We start from the raw sequence: 19,451 nt of genomic DNA, 5'->3' as shown, positions 1-19,451 counted from the left end.
GCAGTCTCAGCCATTATGCCTTGGACTCAATTAACTGAAGCACATAAAGAGAAACCTGCCCACAAGCAGGCAAACAGCGGAGACCTATCAGCTATGGCACCAACTCAGCTACTGAGTGAGTGCCATGTTTAAAGTCCTGACAACTAAAACGGATTTCAAAACTTTTTTCCATATAATGTATGACACTTGATGAAAATGTACATCACAATGCAAGAAGGGGTTAAAGTTGCTATTGCATTTTATCCAAGGAAAACATACTTATATCCCTTCAAAACCATGAAATATAAATTACAGTTAAATTTGATAAGATCTGATAGGATGAGAACTAGCTACAAAAACTATTACAGACATGTCATGCAGATTTGTAATTTTTTAATAATTATTTGGAGATTTAGAAGCACAGCAAGGAAACAGTGTATCATCAACAAACTGGTTCCACAACACCTGAATTGAAAGGCAGGTATGGGATACGGCAGAGATGTGGTTTCTCAAAGTAAAACAGATGAATGGGATCCACAAATATCACGTAAGGTTTAAAGAATTGGATTTGTGTTTATTAAGATACAGAGAGGGTTATGTTTTGTTATATCATTTTCTGCATTCTCTGGCAGTTTCTGTGACCTGTCTGAAGAAAGCACCACATACATCAGTACAACATTTCTACACCTCCCTAATGTTACTTCAGCAAGCCATACAGAAATAATTGGCTACAAGAAACTGGGCCTTGCATACACACTGGACTCTTCTTCTACCTCAGCCAAATGACCATCATAAATTATTCTTCTGCGATCCAAAAACTGCCCTCAAGTACATGGCATGACAAGTTCAGGCAAAATGTTTCCATACAAGAAGAAAGAAAATACAATCTCCTGGAAAAATAACGCTATAACAGGGTGCATTTAAGAAAATAGGAAAACTTACTGTACAGATCTGTCCCTACTGCACATTTTAAATCTCCAGAGAGAGAGATGACAGGACCAAAGTCACCTGGGATTTTATAACCACACAGCAATAAGCAGCCATTTCTATAATCCTCTCTCTGGCAGAGAAGGCTACTGTGTATTGCATAAAACTCCCACAGCAGACCTCTCCAGCAGGGAGAAGGATCCACAAACTTATAGGCAAAGTGTCCTGATCTGCATGGACAACAATTTGCAAACCAAGCTGGGTCCTTCGCACTGTTAGCGCTAATGGGTTTACAGTCCCTCCTAGCAGGCAGGGTCTCCAAGGGTTTCAAATGGAAAGAGGCTGGTACAATGGTGGTGTGTGGTTAAGTCTGTAAACAGTCCAGGAGCAGTTCAATGCCACCTGGAGCCTCCTCCATGTTTTCAGCTTCATTAGTGGCGACTGGAGACCAGACCCTTAACCTTAGACATCTTCTTAGTGGGCTGTCGCTGTTCAGTGAGAGGAGGTCCTTCCCGCTCTGCAAGGTGCTGGTCAGTATCCTGAGCAGTTGACGAAGCTGTGGCTTTCAGAGTTTTTTTTATATTTGTCACCTGGAAAATCAGAGAAAGAATAAAGTTTTGCAATGTAAAAACTATATTTTTTACACATATATTTGTATATATTGGTTCTAATTCAAGATACAGATTCAGAACTAATAAGGTAACAACAGAGAAATCCAATTTAGATAACAATATGTACTTCAGGATAATACAATAATGTACATCTAACTCTTGCACAAGGTTTATTACTGAAAGAAAGACATCTGAAAGTTGAACTTCATTCATTCACAAATATGACACGTAGATAGCTTATGCCATCTGCTGGCTTTATAAAGAAATACACATATCAATGCGGTCACTATTTATAGTGGTTGCCCCTTGTCATACAACAGAATTTTATTTAAAAAAATATTTTTTAGATAGACTGGGCACAATTCTTATATCTAGGCTTTTTTTTTTTAACCCATATCCAGGAGATAGTCTTTGTGAGTTATGTGCAGTCACAAGAATAGACTTACAATAAACAGAAAGCGCCGTTCCCATCTGCGATGGTGACAATGTCAAGAGTCCTCACACTATGAACCACCTATTGTACTGGTTTATATTTCAATCCATTAGGTTTAGCTATGATGACTGACTTCTCGATGGAAAAAGCAACTCTGCATGCACGTACACACTTCAGTTTAATAAGGTGACAAATCTTTACTAGCAATTTGTTATATACTACATAGACAAAAGTACTGGGCCACAGCTCTTAAGCCCCCACAGCTTTGAACAAACCCTGCTTTGGGGTATGACCATGGTGCATTAGTTTACCTTGAGCAGAATATGTTTGAGAAGACTACAGAGATGCAGACACAGCTAAGGATCTTGGCTGTAAAACAAGCCAAGGTTATGTCTGTAGCCCACCTGGATCTTGAGATATCAATGGTTAAAGCAAAGCAGCATATACTTGCAGCCTCACTTCAACCAGTATGCTGGAGAACATGTGCCGATGACAGAGTGCAGGGGGAAGACAGTGAGTGAGAGACCCTGTGACTTCAGATAACTCCAGGGGAGCAGGTATCATGGACCTTAGTTCATGGTGGCATATCAAATGAATCACAAAAAATACTTGCCATTTAAGCCATTATAAAGCGCGGTCAATGCTGACTGCAGCACCCAAGTTGTTTGACACAATAACAGACTTTTTTTTTTACCCTTATTAAACAAAACAAAACACACAATTGATATCACCACATCCGTAACAATGCCACTACATAATAAATGTCATAAACTATAGAATTCACAAGCCAGAATAAATGTTTACAGTTCATCTCACCACGCAAAAGTGGTAATTGCAGTATCTTGTAGGGTGGCTTCTACATTTTCCAAAGATGTCTTTCTGAAAGGGATTTTAGGGGTGCATTTTCTGCCAGGCCGGTTATCTAAAGCAGACAGTGAATCCCCAGTAGAGAAGAGACATGACCCTAAGGCCCTTTTCAGCTAACTTGCATAAGAATAAAATGCTCATGAAATGAAACTTCATGGCAGAATAAGAAAGACATCTTTGGAAAGTGTAGTAGCCACTGCCATTAGTTTGATACCGATTTTCCTGCTGAGAGACTCCCTTTAAAGGGTTAAAATGAACATAAGGCAACAGAGTTATGTGACAGCATAACGGGGGGGGGATTTCATTATTGTGACTCTTAGGGGGTTAATGAGTGAACTCCGGTGTTTCATTCAGTCCCTTGACCTCCGGTGTGTAAAATTCAGTAAGTAACCCTGGAGTTAACCATTTGTGTGTAATGAGTTGTTCTCTGAGCTCACCGTGTCCAATGTGGTACTACCATATAATAGGAGGTCACCATTTCAAGTCAGTTGGAGAAATTTCTTGCCTCCTAGACCTTCCACAATCTACTTTTCAGTAATGCCACAAGTCTTCAAGTACTGAGGCGCACAGTATATAAAAGTCACCAATGCTCTGCTGACTCAATAACTGCAGAGTTCCAAACTTCCCCTGGCATTAACATCGGCACAAAAACTTTGCGCCAATAGCTTCATGGCATGGGTTTCTATGGCCAAGCAGCTGCATGAACGCCTTACATCACCAAGTAGAATGCCAAGCATAGCATGGAGTGGTGTAAAGCACGACACCAATGGACTGTTGAACAGTGGAAATGTTCTCTGGAGTGACAAATCATGCTCCTCTATCTGTAAGTCTGATGGAGGGGTCTGGTATTGGTGAATGTCAGGAGAACATTACCTGCCTGAATGTACTGTGAGGACTGTGAAATTTGGTGGAAAAGGGATACCGTATTGGGGTTGTTTTTCAGGGGTTGGCCTAGCCTCCTTATTTTTACGGAAAGGATATGTTAGTGCTTCAGCATACAGGATATTTTGAACAATTGTATGCTTCCAACAGTTGGGGAAAGCCCTTTTCCGTTTCAGCATGACTATTCCCCAAGTGCACAAAGCAATGTCCATAAAGGTATGGTTGCGTGGGTTTGCTGTGGAAGCACTTGACTGGTCCACAAAGGATGACCTCATCCCCAATGAACACCTACGGTACAAACTAGAATGGAGACTGCAAGTCAAGTCCCTCTAGTCCAAAATCAGTTTCTGATTTCAGAAAATGCTCTAAATGAATGGGCAAAAATTTGCACATGTACATCCAATATACACAAACTCCAGAATAGCTGAGGTTGTTTTAGCTGCAAAATGAGAAGCAACTCCATATTAATGCCCATGGAAAAGCACCTGTAGGTGTAATGTGTAGCCATCCCAATACAGTCTGTTACTGTCAACTTAGAAAGTTGAAAAAGTTCACACTCCAGAGAGAGGTTCAGTCTTTGTACACACTGCAGATTACACTTACTTCTGTTTCTATTTGCTGCTGTGTACGGATGTGGTTCTCCTTGTACTGGTTTGCCCTCAGCACTTGCTGTTCAATCCCCATTAAAACTGCTTCACAACCATCACACCTGAAACAACAGTATATTTGAAATGTCATTGGCATGCAGTGAAATAACAGCAATAACACTGTGAAAAACTTTTTATTGTCTTGCATGGTAGACAATACAGTATATTAGCGTAACAATATTAGGCCAACTACCAGAGAACCAATTTTACCTAATTTCCGGTACCAAGTACTCATCTGCTGCTATGTGCAGCCCATATAACATTTTACTAGTAGGATTTCTAGAATTCTCATCAAAACTGAGCGCCAATTGCATTAATATTGCCTTATAGTTATCCATGCACCAGGAGCTGTATATTCACTTTTAGACATTTATCTATCTATCTATCTATCTATCTATCTATCTATCTATCTATCTATCTATCATATGGTACTTTGTTAGTTCTCCGTTATTTGCTGCCAAATTTAAAGTTGTATTCCAGCCAAAAACCTGAATTCCTGTTTCTAACAGAAACATGCAGTGCTTAATTCTTTCGATGATTTCTATAGGCTTGATTGGAGTGGTTTCTGGCATACTAAGCCACTAGTCCATTTAATTTCCTTTCTGTCAATGCTATGTGGCAAACCAGATACCCACCAGTCTAATAATTAGCAATTATTCTGTGCATATGTGATAAATGTTTTTGCAATAAGCATTTCATTCACCATAGAGCAGATGTGACTAGACACCTTTTTCTACAGAATACTACTTCCCTGGAAAGAACAAGTCTGACACCAGAACCCAGCCCCATAGACAGATTAGGGTCACCTAAATCAAAGTGTTTCCCTTTGTAAAATAGTGCCTTTTTATCATATTGCAAATGAGCTTTTTGGAGCAAGAAGCGTTTGCCGCTTACCGCTTTGGAGCAATGGCAACACTTTTGTCGCACCAAAGAGCTCATTAGTATATTGACAAAGACCACAATATTTCGGCAAAGGAGGCATCAAGTCATAAGTTTAAAAAAAAAAAACTTTGATTCAGGTCACCCTAATCTATCTTGCAGGGCTGGGTTAATATGCTGTATACTGGTGACCCCATTAAAGGGGGTTATCTAGGGAGTAATAAAGCTTAACAGAGCATTCCCAGCACTGGTCTGCTTTATGAAAAGGATTATTATCCTTAGGATAGGCCATGAGTATTGTGCAAAAGTCTGACAACCGGAAGCTGTGCTGTCCCAGAACAGGATTGGAGCTCAATATTAGAAAGTGGATAACACCTTTAATAATAATATACACCCCAGTCCAAGTTTATTACTTGTGCTTAGGGCAGCTGGGGAGGCCATAACTCTTGTTCCTTTATCTCCCCTACAGAAAATCCCCTTTATTCAGGCCACAAACCCATTAAGCAGAGAAGTCAATCACATAACAGAGTCAGAGCTTCAGCAGGGGAAACTAAGGAACGAGTGTTACGGGCTCCTCAGCTGCCCCCACATAGGTAATAAATAACCAGTGAAGGGAATACACTGCTAACCCCTTACCTAATCTGAAAAGGGGCCAGGAACAAGAATAAGGAAAGGCATGCCCAAGTGCCCCATATCAGCCATGGTTACTTGCAGATCCTCTCCTTTGCCCTGCTGTGTACTAGTTAGCTATTTGTGCAAGTTCTTTAGCCTTCACAGTTATCATGTGTGACTCCACACACACAAAGTGGCCACGAATTGTGCCAGCATGATATTTTGCTGCAAATCACTCCACTTTTCAAACTGTTTTTTGATAGGGCATCATTTTAAGGTTGAAGTGATGTTTTACCTGCAGAACTGCACAAATATTAACAGTCAATTTGAAAAACATACCAATTTATTTGGCACAATTTTTGACCATCCTCTACCCATCTGGACTCCACAGTTTGTAGAGCAGATAAAGATAATGAAATTAAGAGATACTTTAGGAAGAAATACAGATGCAGCAGTTAACCTAAACTTCCGCAACATGATATGATATGATACATGATATGAACACAGAAGAGAATGAAAACCAATGAAATATCTTTGGAAAAACATTTTCAATAGTTTTTATTGTCTTCTGTGATAAGATATCACATTGCAGCAGTTAACCAATTGCAGAAGTTCACGTTAACTCTGCTACATCTGCAAGTACTAGAGCACTGGGTTCTCCATCCAACTGCACCAGTGTTTTCACCACTATTTACGTTTTAGTGCAGGTAGAGGTCCATGACATAGGTAAACTCAGCCTGAGTGCCATGGTTTGATTGTCCTGGGTAGAAGGTCATTAGTTCTGGAAACTGGTTTACATCAAACTGCCAATACAACTCAACATAAGTTTTGCCTATGATATTTCTGCACAGCTGGTTGGTCACCAGAATAAGTTTAACCAATGCATTCATTTTGCTGTACAGAGTAGGTCCTCACCACTCCTGAAGAGTCTTCACAATGCTACTTATGTCTTTCTTGGGAATGTCCCGTCCAATGCAGAAATCAACTTCTAGCACTTGATTGCGCTGATCCAGCTTGCCCTGAATGATGTCTGTGTAAACTGCTTCTATTATTAGATCCTCCAGCTCGCGGAGGTTCCTCATGTCTAAATCTTTCAGCAGCACAGAGTATGGAATGCACTGGCAAGTTAAAGAAAATAGTATTAATGTAAATCATCAATAATATAAGTAATGTCACAGCAAGATCAAGCAACCTTGTGAAGTCACACAGTCTACGTCACCAATTCACTCCTGTTATATTTTCAGGTCACATATAAACAGATATACCTCTCCCTGTTCAGGTTTCATCGTTTTTTTTAAATTCTATTAACATTAGTGGGGAGGAACAGTGTGGTCATTTTTGGGATGATCTATATAAGCTGTTAGGCTGCATGCACACGGAGTTACGCCGGGCTTGTAAAAATACTCATTCACAGCCGTACACGCGAGCGCTGCGGACGGCTCCCAAACACTTTGCATTCACTCCGTGTGCATGCAGCCTTACAGAAATATAAACTTGCTTCTTTAAAATGTTTAATTTCAGTATTTTTAAGTCTTATGCCTTAACTTCCCAAATCCCAAACCTCTTAATACTCCCACTAATTTCTATAAGAAAAAAAATTGTAATTCTTTTTGCTTTTTCTACAAGACTCTGCACCTAACCAGGCAATGTCCAGAGAATTAAAACACAGCTTATAAATTAGATGAGCCCATCCACCTGTACACCAGTTAGGAGCAGTGTACAGATATCAGCTAGCAATAAACAGGGACATAAAGTAGATTTCATTACATGATTTCACAGAAAGGAGGCAATTGTTTGTTTTAGATTTAGGCAAATTTGCCTTTAGAAAGGTAGGAAGCAGCACTTCTCGCTACAGCGCATGCGCAGGATTTGTCTGCGCTGTAGTGGGAAATGCTATTAACGCAGTGAAGAATAAGAAGAGAATGATATCTTCACATGAAGGGATGTGTAGCGGCCAGAGGAGGCAGGATACTGGATATGACGGTGCTGTGTTCAGAGCACAGAAGAAACAGACCCTGTACTCTGTGCACAGAATTAGGATATAAAAATAAAGAAAGGTAGGGTTAGAATAGCCTTTCTAAAGGTAGTTCCAACATGTCATTAGGCTAATTTGCCTAAATCTAATGATACACACACACATATATATATATATATATATATATATACACACACTCACCGGCCACTTTATTAGGTACACCTGTCCAACTGCTCGTTAACACTTAATTTCTAATCAGCCAATCACATGGCGGCAACTCAGTGCATTTAGGCATGTAGACATGGTCAAGACAATCTCCTGCAGTTCAAACCGAGCATCAGTATGGGGAAGAAAGGTGATTTGAGTGCCTTTGGACGTGGCATGGTTGTTGGTGCCAGAAGGGCTGGTCTGAGTATTTCAGAAACTGCTGATCTACTGGGATTTTCACGCACAACCATCTCTAGGGTTTACAGAGAATGGTCCGAAAAAGAAAAAACATCCAGTGAGCGGCAGTTCTGTGGGCGGAAATGCGTTGTTGATGCCAGAGGAGAATGGCCAGACTGGTTCGAGCTGATAGAAAGGCAACAGTGACTCAAATAGCCACCCGTTACAACCAAGGTAGCCAGAAGAGCATCTCTGAACGCACAGTACGTCGAACTTTGAGGCAGATGGGCTACAGCAGCAGAAGACCACACCGGGTGCCACTCCTTTCAGCTAAGAACAGGAAACTGAGGCTACAATTTGCACAAGCTCATCGAAATTGGACAATTGAAGATTGGAAAAACGTTGCCTGGTCTGATGAGTCTCGATTTCTGCTGCGACATTCGGATGGTAGGGTCAGAATTTGGCGTCAACAACATGAAAGCATGGATCCATCCTGCCTTGTATCAACGGTTCAGGCTGGTGGTGGTGGTGTCATGGTGTGGGGAATATTTTCTTGGCACTCTTTGGGCCCCTTGGTACCAATTGAGCATCGTTGCAACGCCAAAGCCTACCTGAGTATTGTTGCTGACCATGTCCATCCCTTTATGACCACAATGTACCCAACATCTGATGGCTACTTTCAGCAGGATGTCATAAAGGACGCCATGTCATAAAGGACGCCATGTCATAAAGCTGGAATCATCTCAGACTGGTTTCTTGAACATGACAATGAGTTCACTGTACTCCAATGGCCTCCACAGTCACCAGATCTCAATCCAATAGAGCATCTTTGGGATGTGGTGGAACGGGAGATTCGCATCATGGATGTGCAGCCGACAAATCTGCGGCAACTGTGTGATGCCATCATGTCAATATGGACCAAAATCTCTGAGGAATGCTTCCAGCACCTTGTTGAATCTATGCCACGAAGAATTGAGGCAGTTCTGAAAGCAAAAGGGGGTCCAACCCGTTACTAGCATGGTGTACCTAATAAAGTGGCCGGTGAGTGTATATATATATATATATATATATATATATATATATATACACACAGTCCATACAGCAGGGACTATAGGGGATACAGCTTATCGAATTCCCCCATCACTGTACCATGACCTCTGTACAGGACACACAGAATGCTTTGAAAACTAACCCACAGATCTCAATGAGCATCTCTAAATGCTGTTAGCGGTGCCTCATAAAAGATGCCTTACCCGTAAACAAAAAAGTTATATGCTGAACTACCTGGTTTAAGATATATAAATAAATATATTTTTATATGTAAAGTTTAGATATTTGATGTAGTGTTTTAGAGTACCTCTAGACCAGTGGGGGTGAACCTATAGAACGCGTGCCAGAGGGGGCACTCAGAGTCTTCACTGTTGGCACAAGTACCGTCCCTCATCAAGGCTTCCCGATCACCTGTGTGTGGGCCACTGTAGAGCATGTAATATTGTGTGGGGGTTCACTGTGGAGTATATTATACTGTGTGGGGGCCCACTGTGTGTTTTTAAGACAAAAGATGTTAACATCCGAGTTGTTTCTTCCCCAAAATTAAACCTCAGTATTAAGGTAAAATTGCCGCGTTGGCATTTTGCAATAAATTAGTGAGTTGTGGGTTGCAGTTTGGGCTCTCGGTCTTCTAAAAGTTCACCATCGCTGCTCTAAATAATTCAGTTACTATGACAAAACTAAACACTTCCAACAATTCTGGCCCAGGGGAAGCTGTGTGCAGTACCATATTATTAAACCTTTTGAATATAAAGGCTGTATGCATGCCTACTATGGGTCTTGTATCTGTGCAAGCCATCCATATTACCTTCATCCTGGATGCAAGGCTCACAATTGTCAGGTGTTTCAGCTTATTTTTCTGTACAGCCGAAAGTTCTGGCAAACTGTCCTTTAATGCTAGAAGAAAAAACACAGTTAGGAGGATGCATGTTTCAGCTGCTGCTCAAACTTCCAATTATAGAAAAACTTTTCATAAATGCTCAATACAGGTGAAAATAAAGTATCTTGTTAAAGAAAAATGCTTACCTCTCAACTTATCAGATTGAGTTACGCTAGGTTCACACTAGTGTCATCTAACCATTATTCTGGACAATTGGAGGACCAGAGCAACAAATAGGTGCACTGCGTGGAAGGTGCTAAAATAGGTGCTACCCCCAGGGGTCCTACAAGAATCTGGTAGGTATATGGCCACACTTCCCCTTTTAACTACATCGGCATCCTTAGGATGCCAATATAGTTGAAGAGAATGATGCAACAGCAAGAGTTTATCTAATTGCTCTCAGTAAGGCATCAGCTAGTGATATCTGCTATCGATCTGAAGATAAAAAACAGGAGGATCTCAGAACTCCAGGGGACCAAGGATAGGCATGAAGCATAATATCCCAGGGCGGGATGCTAATAGTTACCCCGGGTCAACTGGGGGGGGGGGGGAGTTATTAGTTGCCTCGGGAGCACTGGAGGGCATTACTACTTGCCTGGGGGCCAGTGGAGATAATTATTTCTTGCCTGGAGCATAAATGGGGGGTGTTGGGACCATTGGTGATCATTATTAGGTGTCTGAGTGCCACTGGAGAGTATCTACTGCATACTGAGCTACTAAAGTAGCTTGGTGATGGGAAAAGGTGAATCTTTGTTGGGTGGAAAGTACAAGATGGTGTAGCATTAAGGGTTCATTCAAATGATGCAATTACAATTGCATCAAAACTGCAATAGAAAAATGCAAGCAGTTTTGATGTCGTATTTGTTGAAGTTTTCTAAATTTACAAGTAGAATAAATTTATGTTTCAGCTGTAAATTCAAAAACAGGACTAAAAAAAACTGTTTGTTTTTAGTCTTGTGGTGAAAATTATTTGGCAGGGGTTGTACCCAAAGGAATTTTTTTTTTCCAAGGATGCCCAGAGTCTGAAAAGGTTGGGAAACAATGCTGTACAAAATAAAGCAATTAACAAGCTGCCAGCAGCCTCCTCATCCTCCCCCTCCTCACTCCATAGACAAGTAGGTGTAAGGCTGAGGCTAGGTTCACATATGTTGCAGGGCTCTACGTCATTCGGGTCTTCTAGTGGGCCTGAATGATAGAGACCCGAGCCGCTGAAACAGCAGTTACCCATGGTCTAGCGGACCATACTATAATGGAGTTTGCTTGGTGTCCGTCATTTCTTACTGAAAGCAGGGGAGAGAAAAGTCTTCCGTGCAGGACTTTTCTCTCTGACGATTTCTGGCTGTTTCTACAGTGGGGTCCACAGATGTGAACTTAGCCTTAGTAAGGCTTTTAGAGATTAAGAGTTTGAATTAAAGGGACGGAGGAAGAAAACATCCTAATAAAGGGAAAAGGAGACAAGTTTGTTACATACAGATGTACTATTCATTTATGAAAAGTTGTTTTATAAATGAGGGTATACTTTAACTGCGACAGGCTATCTACAATTGTGGCAAAAAGTTCGGCAAAAAATTTGGTTTGCATAAAGTCTGATAGTCTGTGGTAGAAAAGATGAATGCTATGTCATACCAACAGTAAAGCATATTTGGAACATTCATGTGTGGGGTTATTTTTCATCCAAAAAAGTGGGCTCTCACAGTTTTGCCTAGGAAAATTGCTATGAATAAAGAATGTATCTAAACCTCCCCCTAGAGCAACTTCTCCCAACACTCCAGATGCAATTTGCTGCTGGACAATGCTTTTTACAGCATGATGGAGCCCCATTCCTTATTAGTATGTCTTTGGTGTGGGAGGAAAGCGGAGTACCTGGAGGAAACCCACGTAAGAGGAAAACATACAAACTCCTAGTAGATATAGTCCTTGGTCTGGTTTCGAACCTAGGACTCCAGTGCTACAAAAGTAATTCACACTTCCACTAAAATTAACAGGTGTGAATAATTTCCAAGCATATAGTTTATACCATCGTAATCATTAATAATCAGGCTACAGAAAACATTACTACAATATAAAGCAAAAATAATCTTACCAACATAATCTGGGTATGTTCCATAGGCAAACAAATTCAGGAGTTGTAGGTAGCCAGAATGTGGGCCATCAGCAAGCTTACATGAAGAAACACAGAAATCAAATGTGGGTTTAAAGGGGTTTTCTGGGCAAAAAAATCTTTTTGTTAAAAAGGTCTGTTAGTGCTATTAATGGGTTAATAAGTACCCCGAAAAACCTTTAGAAGTGTGCATTTGTTTACAGGGTGTAGCTTCCTGCTGTGTAGTTTCCATACTAACTCCCTGTCACTCCCTTACACCCCCTCCCTGTCTTCCTAGCCATCTCGCTCACTACTAGCCCTTCCTAACTAACTCAGCCACCCCTCCACTCCATCTTAAAGGGATTCTACCATTAAACTACTTTTTTTTCTAATTACCACATCGGAATAGCCTTAAGAAAGGCTATTCGTCTCCTACCTTTAGACGTGGTCTCCGCTGCGCCGTTCTGTAGAAATACCGGTTTTAACCGGTATGCAAATGAACTCTCCGCAGCAATGAGGGCGGGCCCCAGCGCTGAAACACCGATGATCGCATCCCCATTGCTGCCCAGAGCTGTTTCCTCTGCCGTCTCCTTCTTCTGCAGCAACTCCGCCTCTTCTGGCTTCTCTTGCTCTTGTAGTTCTATACATAGCATAGAGAGGCCACCCCAAAATGGCTGCCGACCAGCTCCTGTATTGAACTGCAAGAGCGGCTACCCCAAAATGGCCGCCTACCTAAAGGAAGGAGATGAATAGCCTTTCTTAAGGCTATTCCGACGTGTTCATTAGAAAAAAAAGTAGTTTAATGGTAGAATCCCTTTAAGTGTCTTCCTCTTTATAACTGTTCTGGTTGCGCACAGGCTGGAGATGCTTGTGCAGTCCAGAAGTGCCTCTGACACCTGCACAGTAGAGATGGAGTGCCATCTCTACTGTGCATGCGTCGCATGCACCTCCAGAATGCACAAGCACTAGCAGAGAGGAAGAAACGTAAGTATGATGGGGTGGAGTAATGATGTTTCCATTTCGGAAACGGGGAAACGGAATGTCACTGGCTTATCAGAAAGTGTACCTGGGTATGGGTAATTAAAGATTTTTATTTAATGTAGGTAAATTAGAAGTTAGGCGGTGGGAGGGGTTTAGTTCAGGGGTTTTTATTTCACTTTGGACAAACCCTTTAACTAGCATGTGATTTGTCGTAGGTACATCAAGAAAAGTGACAATATTAACCCACTCTTTATTGGCATTTTAAAGTACAGCCCAAAACTCTAAATCCTGCAAAATTTTAAATCTGATACAAAGTAATACTTATGCCTACAATAATACACAAATGCAATGCTCTTGCCAGCTCGTAATACACTTCTGTAAAAGGGGCATGATTTTAAGAAAAACCTTCATAAACTAATATCTTACTGTGATTTTTAGGCACCAAATAATACCACAAAAAGATGGGGGAAAAGATGTTATATTCAGGTGAGTCTAACTTATCGAACTGTGTTGCTAGTTTAATATGCTTCAACCAGGTGACAAAAAAATGTATAGAAATTTTTCAGCAAACTATATGTATCCAAAATAATTATGTTAAAATAATTCAGCTTTAGTATGGTGACCTGGCTGGACATGCCGATTCACACACCACCCTGAGGGCGGTTTCACACCTGTGCCCCGTCTCCGCTTTGCAGGTTTCCATCTTCTGCCCGAGAAATTGGACAGGAGACGGAAACCGTCAGTCAGTTTTCAAACCCTTTCACTTGAATGGGTTCGCAAAGTGACCACCCGTGAGCTTCTTCTGAATCTCCGCGGCAAAACCGTTCTTTTTTAACCGGACACAAAGTCAGACATGTAGAACTTTGTGTCTGCTTTAAAAAAAAACAAAAAAAAAAACGGTTTTGCCGTGGAGACCAGAAGAAGCTCACGGGCGGACATGACTGCCGGGTTTCCATCTCCTGTCCAGTTTCTCAGTCAGAACACAGAAACCCACAAAGCGGAGACCGGGCGCAGGTGTGAACCAGTCCTGAAGTCGCTTTTTCTATGTCTATGCTAGCCTGTTTATTACGGTCTCAGTCTTGTATCCGGTGTCGTTTGACAGCTAAGTCTCTTCACTCTAGCTAGTAAAAAATAAGAAGTTTCTGCTATAGCTAGAGTTACAATATTGGGAGCTTTTGAAAGCTGGACTCACTTTGCAAGGTGGTAAAAAAAAAATAAAAAATGGTGAGACAGTGATTTGAAGAGTCACTTCCCTCTTTGGCATTTGCTTTATAAAGTGTATACAGGTAATACTAAATGATTTTCATAGTAATGCTTAGTTATTACATTGCAAAGGAGAACTTTAGAAACAGTTTTCTGCTAAAAGAAAGTACAATAGGTTAATGAAGTATATTGGAAAAAAAATTAACAGTAAGTGAGTGAAATTGTATCCGCGATAAACATGAGTATCCTAAGAAAAATTGGAAATAATACACAAGACTGACAAGATGGACTATGAGGTCTTTATCTGACATAAATCTTCTGTGTTTCTTACCTCTTGTACTGTGGGTAAATCTAAAAGTTCTCCAAATACATAAACTCCTGGAGCTTCTAATACTTGGTTAATAAGAGCTGGAAGAGCTGAACCTTTAGTGCCTTTGGCTAGTAAGATGAATTGCTCCAGAAGACTACTGGATGGCTTCTGTTCTCCTGCCATACTACAGCTAGAGGTCTAAGAGCTGTAAAGAAGAAGAAACATTAGAAGACTGTATAGTAATGTACAGCAATAAGAGACATGTAACAAGAACTACACAGAATGGATGGTTAATATGTAGTAAAGTTGGGGATGGCAGACTCCATGCAGACAGCTGTACTGTTAAAGAAACATAGCCCATGTGAGGGACACACTTCTTGAGTCGACCATGGCTTAGTTCTTTATTTCGAGCTGAACTCACAGCATCTTAGCAGTTTATAAAAACTACTACAATTCTACTGTCCTTTACGTAAATGATGCTTTGGGACAGTAGAGATACACAAAACAGCCACTGGAAGATTTTCTTCAAACTTCAAGGGTGAAAAAAACCCTATGAATAGAACTCTATAGTAAAGACACCAAACTGCAAAATAAGAGTTTCTTACAAAGGAGTCATTTGGTCAATAAAATAATGTACAAACATCTGGAAATAGCCAAAAAAAAAACACCCATAAAATGAAGCCATACCCATCTCCATGATTTTTCGACACTTGCCAGGTATCTACACAGGGAAGACCTGCTCAACCAAATATCAGTTAAAGTAGGTCACTGGTGTGGCAAGCGATTGGCTCAGCAGGCAATTGTTGTTGAGATGGGAATAGGCTGGTAAAGGTGAAGAAATAAAAGCAAAAAAACAAAACAAAAACAACATACTCACCTGTCCTGATGCTCTGGTGTCTCCCAGCTCAGTCCAGTCCTGCTACTTCAGTGCTCTTTTTTTTTCTTTTTTTACTGGTGGAGGACTGTGACCACTGAGGCCAATCAGTGACTTCAGTGACGGACACAGGACATCACCACCACCTTTATTTAGGCCACTAATTGGTCTCAGCGATCATATGCAGCAGGGTCTTCTGCTGGTAGAAAACACCTAAGGAAAGGTACACGGGATCTTAGAGTGCGGCAGGGACTTCCAGCAAAAAAAAGAGCGTGCAGGATCAAGACTGGACCACGCTAGGAGAAACCACAACACCGGGGACAGCTGAGTATGGGTTTTTTTTCACCTTCCCTGGCCTAATATTTTATTTTCTTTGCAGATCTTTCTTAAGTTATGCAATTATTTACATAAAATTGAAAATCTCTTTACATTATTTATACAGATTCAGTACACAAAGATAGACATTGTATGTTGCTGGTGGGATTCAAGCAATAGGACCAGAACTGTAGGCTCCGTCCACTGTATAGTAGTAGCACTGAGATACTGTAACTCTGGTCTTATTACTTGAATCCAACTGTATCTCTAAAGCTTCTACAGTCAGGCAGATCAGCTGATCAAGTTGATGTCTGGGTGTCAGAACCTCTCTGATCAGATACTGTTGACCTACCAAATAGATAGATTAGTGAGAATGATTGTTTGCAAACAATGATAGGAGTAACTTTATAGGGCCTTTATGGGGCCTTCTAATCCCCCCCCCCCCCCCCAACAGCAGATATCAAGGGAGAGAATGTTGAGCTCCAACATGCTCAACACCCTTTGTTCCTAGGAGATAAGCCACTACCAAGGGGTCTATCAGCAGCTTACTCCCACTGCTCCTGTGGAGAACAGATGCACAATTGGTCATACATTCAGCTTACTGATCTCAGGTGTACAGCAGCCATACTCTGCCTGAGTAGTGACACAAGTAGGCAAAGGAAGGCACAGTTGTTGCAGTAACATCTAACACTCAGCAAAGCCCATTATTTAAAAAGGTACCCATGCCACTGCCAGTCACCTGCCTCACCATCTGGGTCTGCGTATTTTATGGCTGATACTAGAATACCCGAATGTGTCGTGGGGTAAAATACTGCCCATTCATGCATTAGCAGGACAGGTTTGGCATCAGGCAAAAAAAACAGCAGGATTTCTTACTACCCGCTTATCAGGGTGCTTCACTTGCAGGGACCTAAGGATCTCTACCCTATAGGCACATTTGATCCAGGTCAAAGTATCCCTATCGGACACCCCGGCCCTGACGTGTTGGCATTCTACTATCCCTGCCCTTATTGACGAGATGTTTTAGGATGTTCTTGAATCTCCTCAGTATGTATCACCATCAGCTAACAACAAACTAATATAAATCTACATTTTACTTCAATACTATCTGACCCCACCCCGTCTCTTTAAAATGGGACGACTATCCTATCCATGATGCCTTCGGTGTCCTTGCCCACAGTCAGACTTTTGGCACACGATTTGGATACGTCCGATTATACAAAATTTCTGTAAAGGGGTCATGGATCTCTTGGCGGAGGTGTTGACTATGCCTGTACCACTAGTCCCAGAAGTGTGCCTCTTTGGCATATTAGACAAGGTGATCTGGCAGCATCATGTCAGAGTTTTCATATGGGAGTCTTTATTTTATACCAGGAAGGCTATCGCACATCAATGGATGACTCTGCGTCCTCCGTCGGTATCAATGTTTAGGAAGCTTATTAACTGTTCTCCCCTTTAACCAGATTGTGTACAAGGGGAGAGGATGTCCTCAGAAGTTCAATAATGCGGTGAGCATGGTGCGGCCCTCCTGTGACGCAGTATACAAGCCCCCTTTGAGAACGGTACTACATTCATTTACACCTGAGGGGTAGGAGGATACCTGGAGTATCCATGATTCCCTCTATTCTGATCTGCTGTGTCATATATTCTTTGCGTGCCTCTGATTGTCTCTACTGTACGATCTGTGACAGGTTTGTGCTTTATTACTGTGCCTGGTACACAATCTTCAAAGAAAGATTTTTTTTTTTTTTTTTTAAAAAAGGTACCCATGTTCTGCCATTTCATGCTTTCCTAAGCCACTATTCTATCTAGTAAACAATTTCATCTCCCCATGCCCAATGTCAGGTCAGCAGAACAATAAGTATAGAAAACACCTTTAAAAGAAACCTGTCACATTACACATGCAGCCTGATCTGCATACAACATGTTAAAGAGCTAAGCAGATTGCTATATGTTTTTATGGTAAAGGATTCGCTAGAACTTGTGACTTTTCCCTTTCAATTTTGAGCTTCTCTGGAAAGAAAGCTGTCCGTCAATAAGACCAAGGCTCTAAGAGCTGTTGAGTCCAGAGTGAATAGGAATCTAAAGGGGTATCCTAGTTCTTTTTAGTTATATACTTACCTTTCCACTCAGACGGGGGATGCAAAGAACGGAGAGGTGGATAGCTAAAACAGTGGTAGCACAGAGTCCTAAAGACACTATTGACTATTATGGGGTAGACATTATTATAAAACAAACTGGTGGATAGAAAAAAAAAAAAAGTCATCCACACAGGACTTTTTCAGGGGAAATTGCAACATTATGCCAGCGGAGACTTCGCCAAAGATGTGAACTTAGCCGGATTGGCTGACACGCTACTGTGCAATAACTATGGAGGCTCTCCGCTGGATCGCCAGCTAAACGTTGAAGCAAGTATATAGAATTTCTGTGCACTAAACATATAAACTCAAATACACCTTTATATAAACAAGTTCTACCAAGTCTCTGTTTTCCTGCCATGTCATATATCTATCTGCTGATCTCCTGCTCTATAACATGCTGCCTACAGACTATACTGCATATCCAACATGACGAGTTCCCAATAAGCAGCAATGCAGGACAGAAAGATTCACCAATGCATAATTTACATATATATATATATATATATATATATATATATATGACATTCAGGAGTCTAAGAAAGCTGTGTGATAACACTAAGAACCCGGCAGACAAGAAGCAGAAGTGTGTGCCAATAAGCCCCTCTATGACTAGCATGTCCTCTCTCCCGGGTAGAGCAGATACTGCTCCTCCAAATATAGGCAGGTGCCTTCTATCCCGGCCGGTCACACAACACACCGCTCTCTAGATGTAAAAGGCAGGGGCTACAATAGGCCGGACTTTCCCAGACACCTGCACGATCCCCGGTGACTACAGAGGCCCATTCTCCGCACTGAGGCCCTCTAGCACTCACCCAGTCACCCTGGCGGTGCAGCCCTGGGCCGGGCACTTCGCCTAGGCCGCGGAGTAACCCTCTCCCAGACCTTCCCGCCTCCCCACATCGTGCACCTTCTGTCTAATCTGGTGACCGGACCACCGCTACTATGTACCTTATGACTTCGCTGCTTTGGTCAGGACACACTCTATCCGGCTCTACCGTGTGGTTGTCAGGCAGCCATGACAGCGCCGGGTCCGCTCCAATCACCTTCCCCCGGAAACGAAGTCCCGGCACTCTAGTGCCGCACGGAAACAGAGCCTTGTCACATTGCACTGCCGGCCCCTGCACATTAGTGTGGACTGACTCCATGCATTGTCTGTAGCATTACTATATTCATTGCTGTTTCTTCAACTAGTGACAAGTTCAAGATATTCATTTTTGGCTTGGATTTGACTAAGGGACTGGATACAAGCCCTCCAACCTGATAGTGACGTTTACGGGTGCTAAGGAGTTTAATCCCCCTTAGTGTGGTTAGGGTAATCTGTGGGTCTCCTTGGTTTATGGGCCAGATGGAAGATGCAATCTCAATACTGATGCCAGTGCTTATGGGCCCCCTAATGCTCCTGGGCCCCGATGTGACTACAT

General features: G+C 41.7%; 1 protein-coding gene across 1 annotated transcript; it reads right to left on the bottom strand.

Annotated features, from left to right (window-relative positions):
* Positions 1-357: 357 nt before the first annotated feature.
* Positions 358-19,109, bottom strand: COPS7B (COP9 signalosome subunit 7B). The gene is made up of 7 exons (XM_075268479.1): positions 18,979-19,109; positions 14,722-14,905; positions 12,210-12,285; positions 10,055-10,143; positions 6,753-6,955; positions 4,303-4,408; positions 358-1,496 (listed from the first exon to the last, which is right to left on the bottom strand). Exons 2-7 carry the CDS (start codon positions 14,881-14,883, stop codon positions 1,338-1,340), a joined length of 795 nt encoding a protein of 264 aa, XP_075124580.1. The 5' UTR covers positions 14,884-14,905; positions 18,979-19,109; the 3' UTR covers positions 358-1,337.
* Between the last annotated feature and the right edge of the window lie 342 nt (positions 19,110-19,451).

Source organism: Leptodactylus fuscus, chromosome 3 (genome assembly GCF_031893055.1).
Source record: "Leptodactylus fuscus isolate aLepFus1 chromosome 3, aLepFus1.hap2, whole genome shotgun sequence".
NCBI lineage: Eukaryota > Metazoa > Chordata > Amphibia > Anura > Leptodactylidae > Leptodactylus > Leptodactylus fuscus.
Note: the sequence above shows the minus strand (reverse complement) of the source record. Positions and strands in the feature narration are given on the sequence as shown.

What these genes read in the sequence shown, in the direction of transcription:
- COPS7B (XM_075268479.1), bottom strand. Translation starts at nt 14,883, where the DNA reads ATGGCAGGAGAACAGAAGCCATCCAGTAGTCTTCTGGAGCAATTCATC. An exon ending in ATTTACCCACAGTACAAGAG is followed by an intron (nt 12,286 to 14,721) that starts GTAAGAAACACA and finishes TCTTCATGTAAG; the next exon opens with CTTGCTGATGGCCCACATTC. An exon ending in AACATACCCAGATTATGTTG is followed by an intron (nt 10,144 to 12,209) that starts GTAAGATTATTT and finishes TTTTTCTTCTAG; the next exon opens with CATTAAAGGACAGTTTGCCA.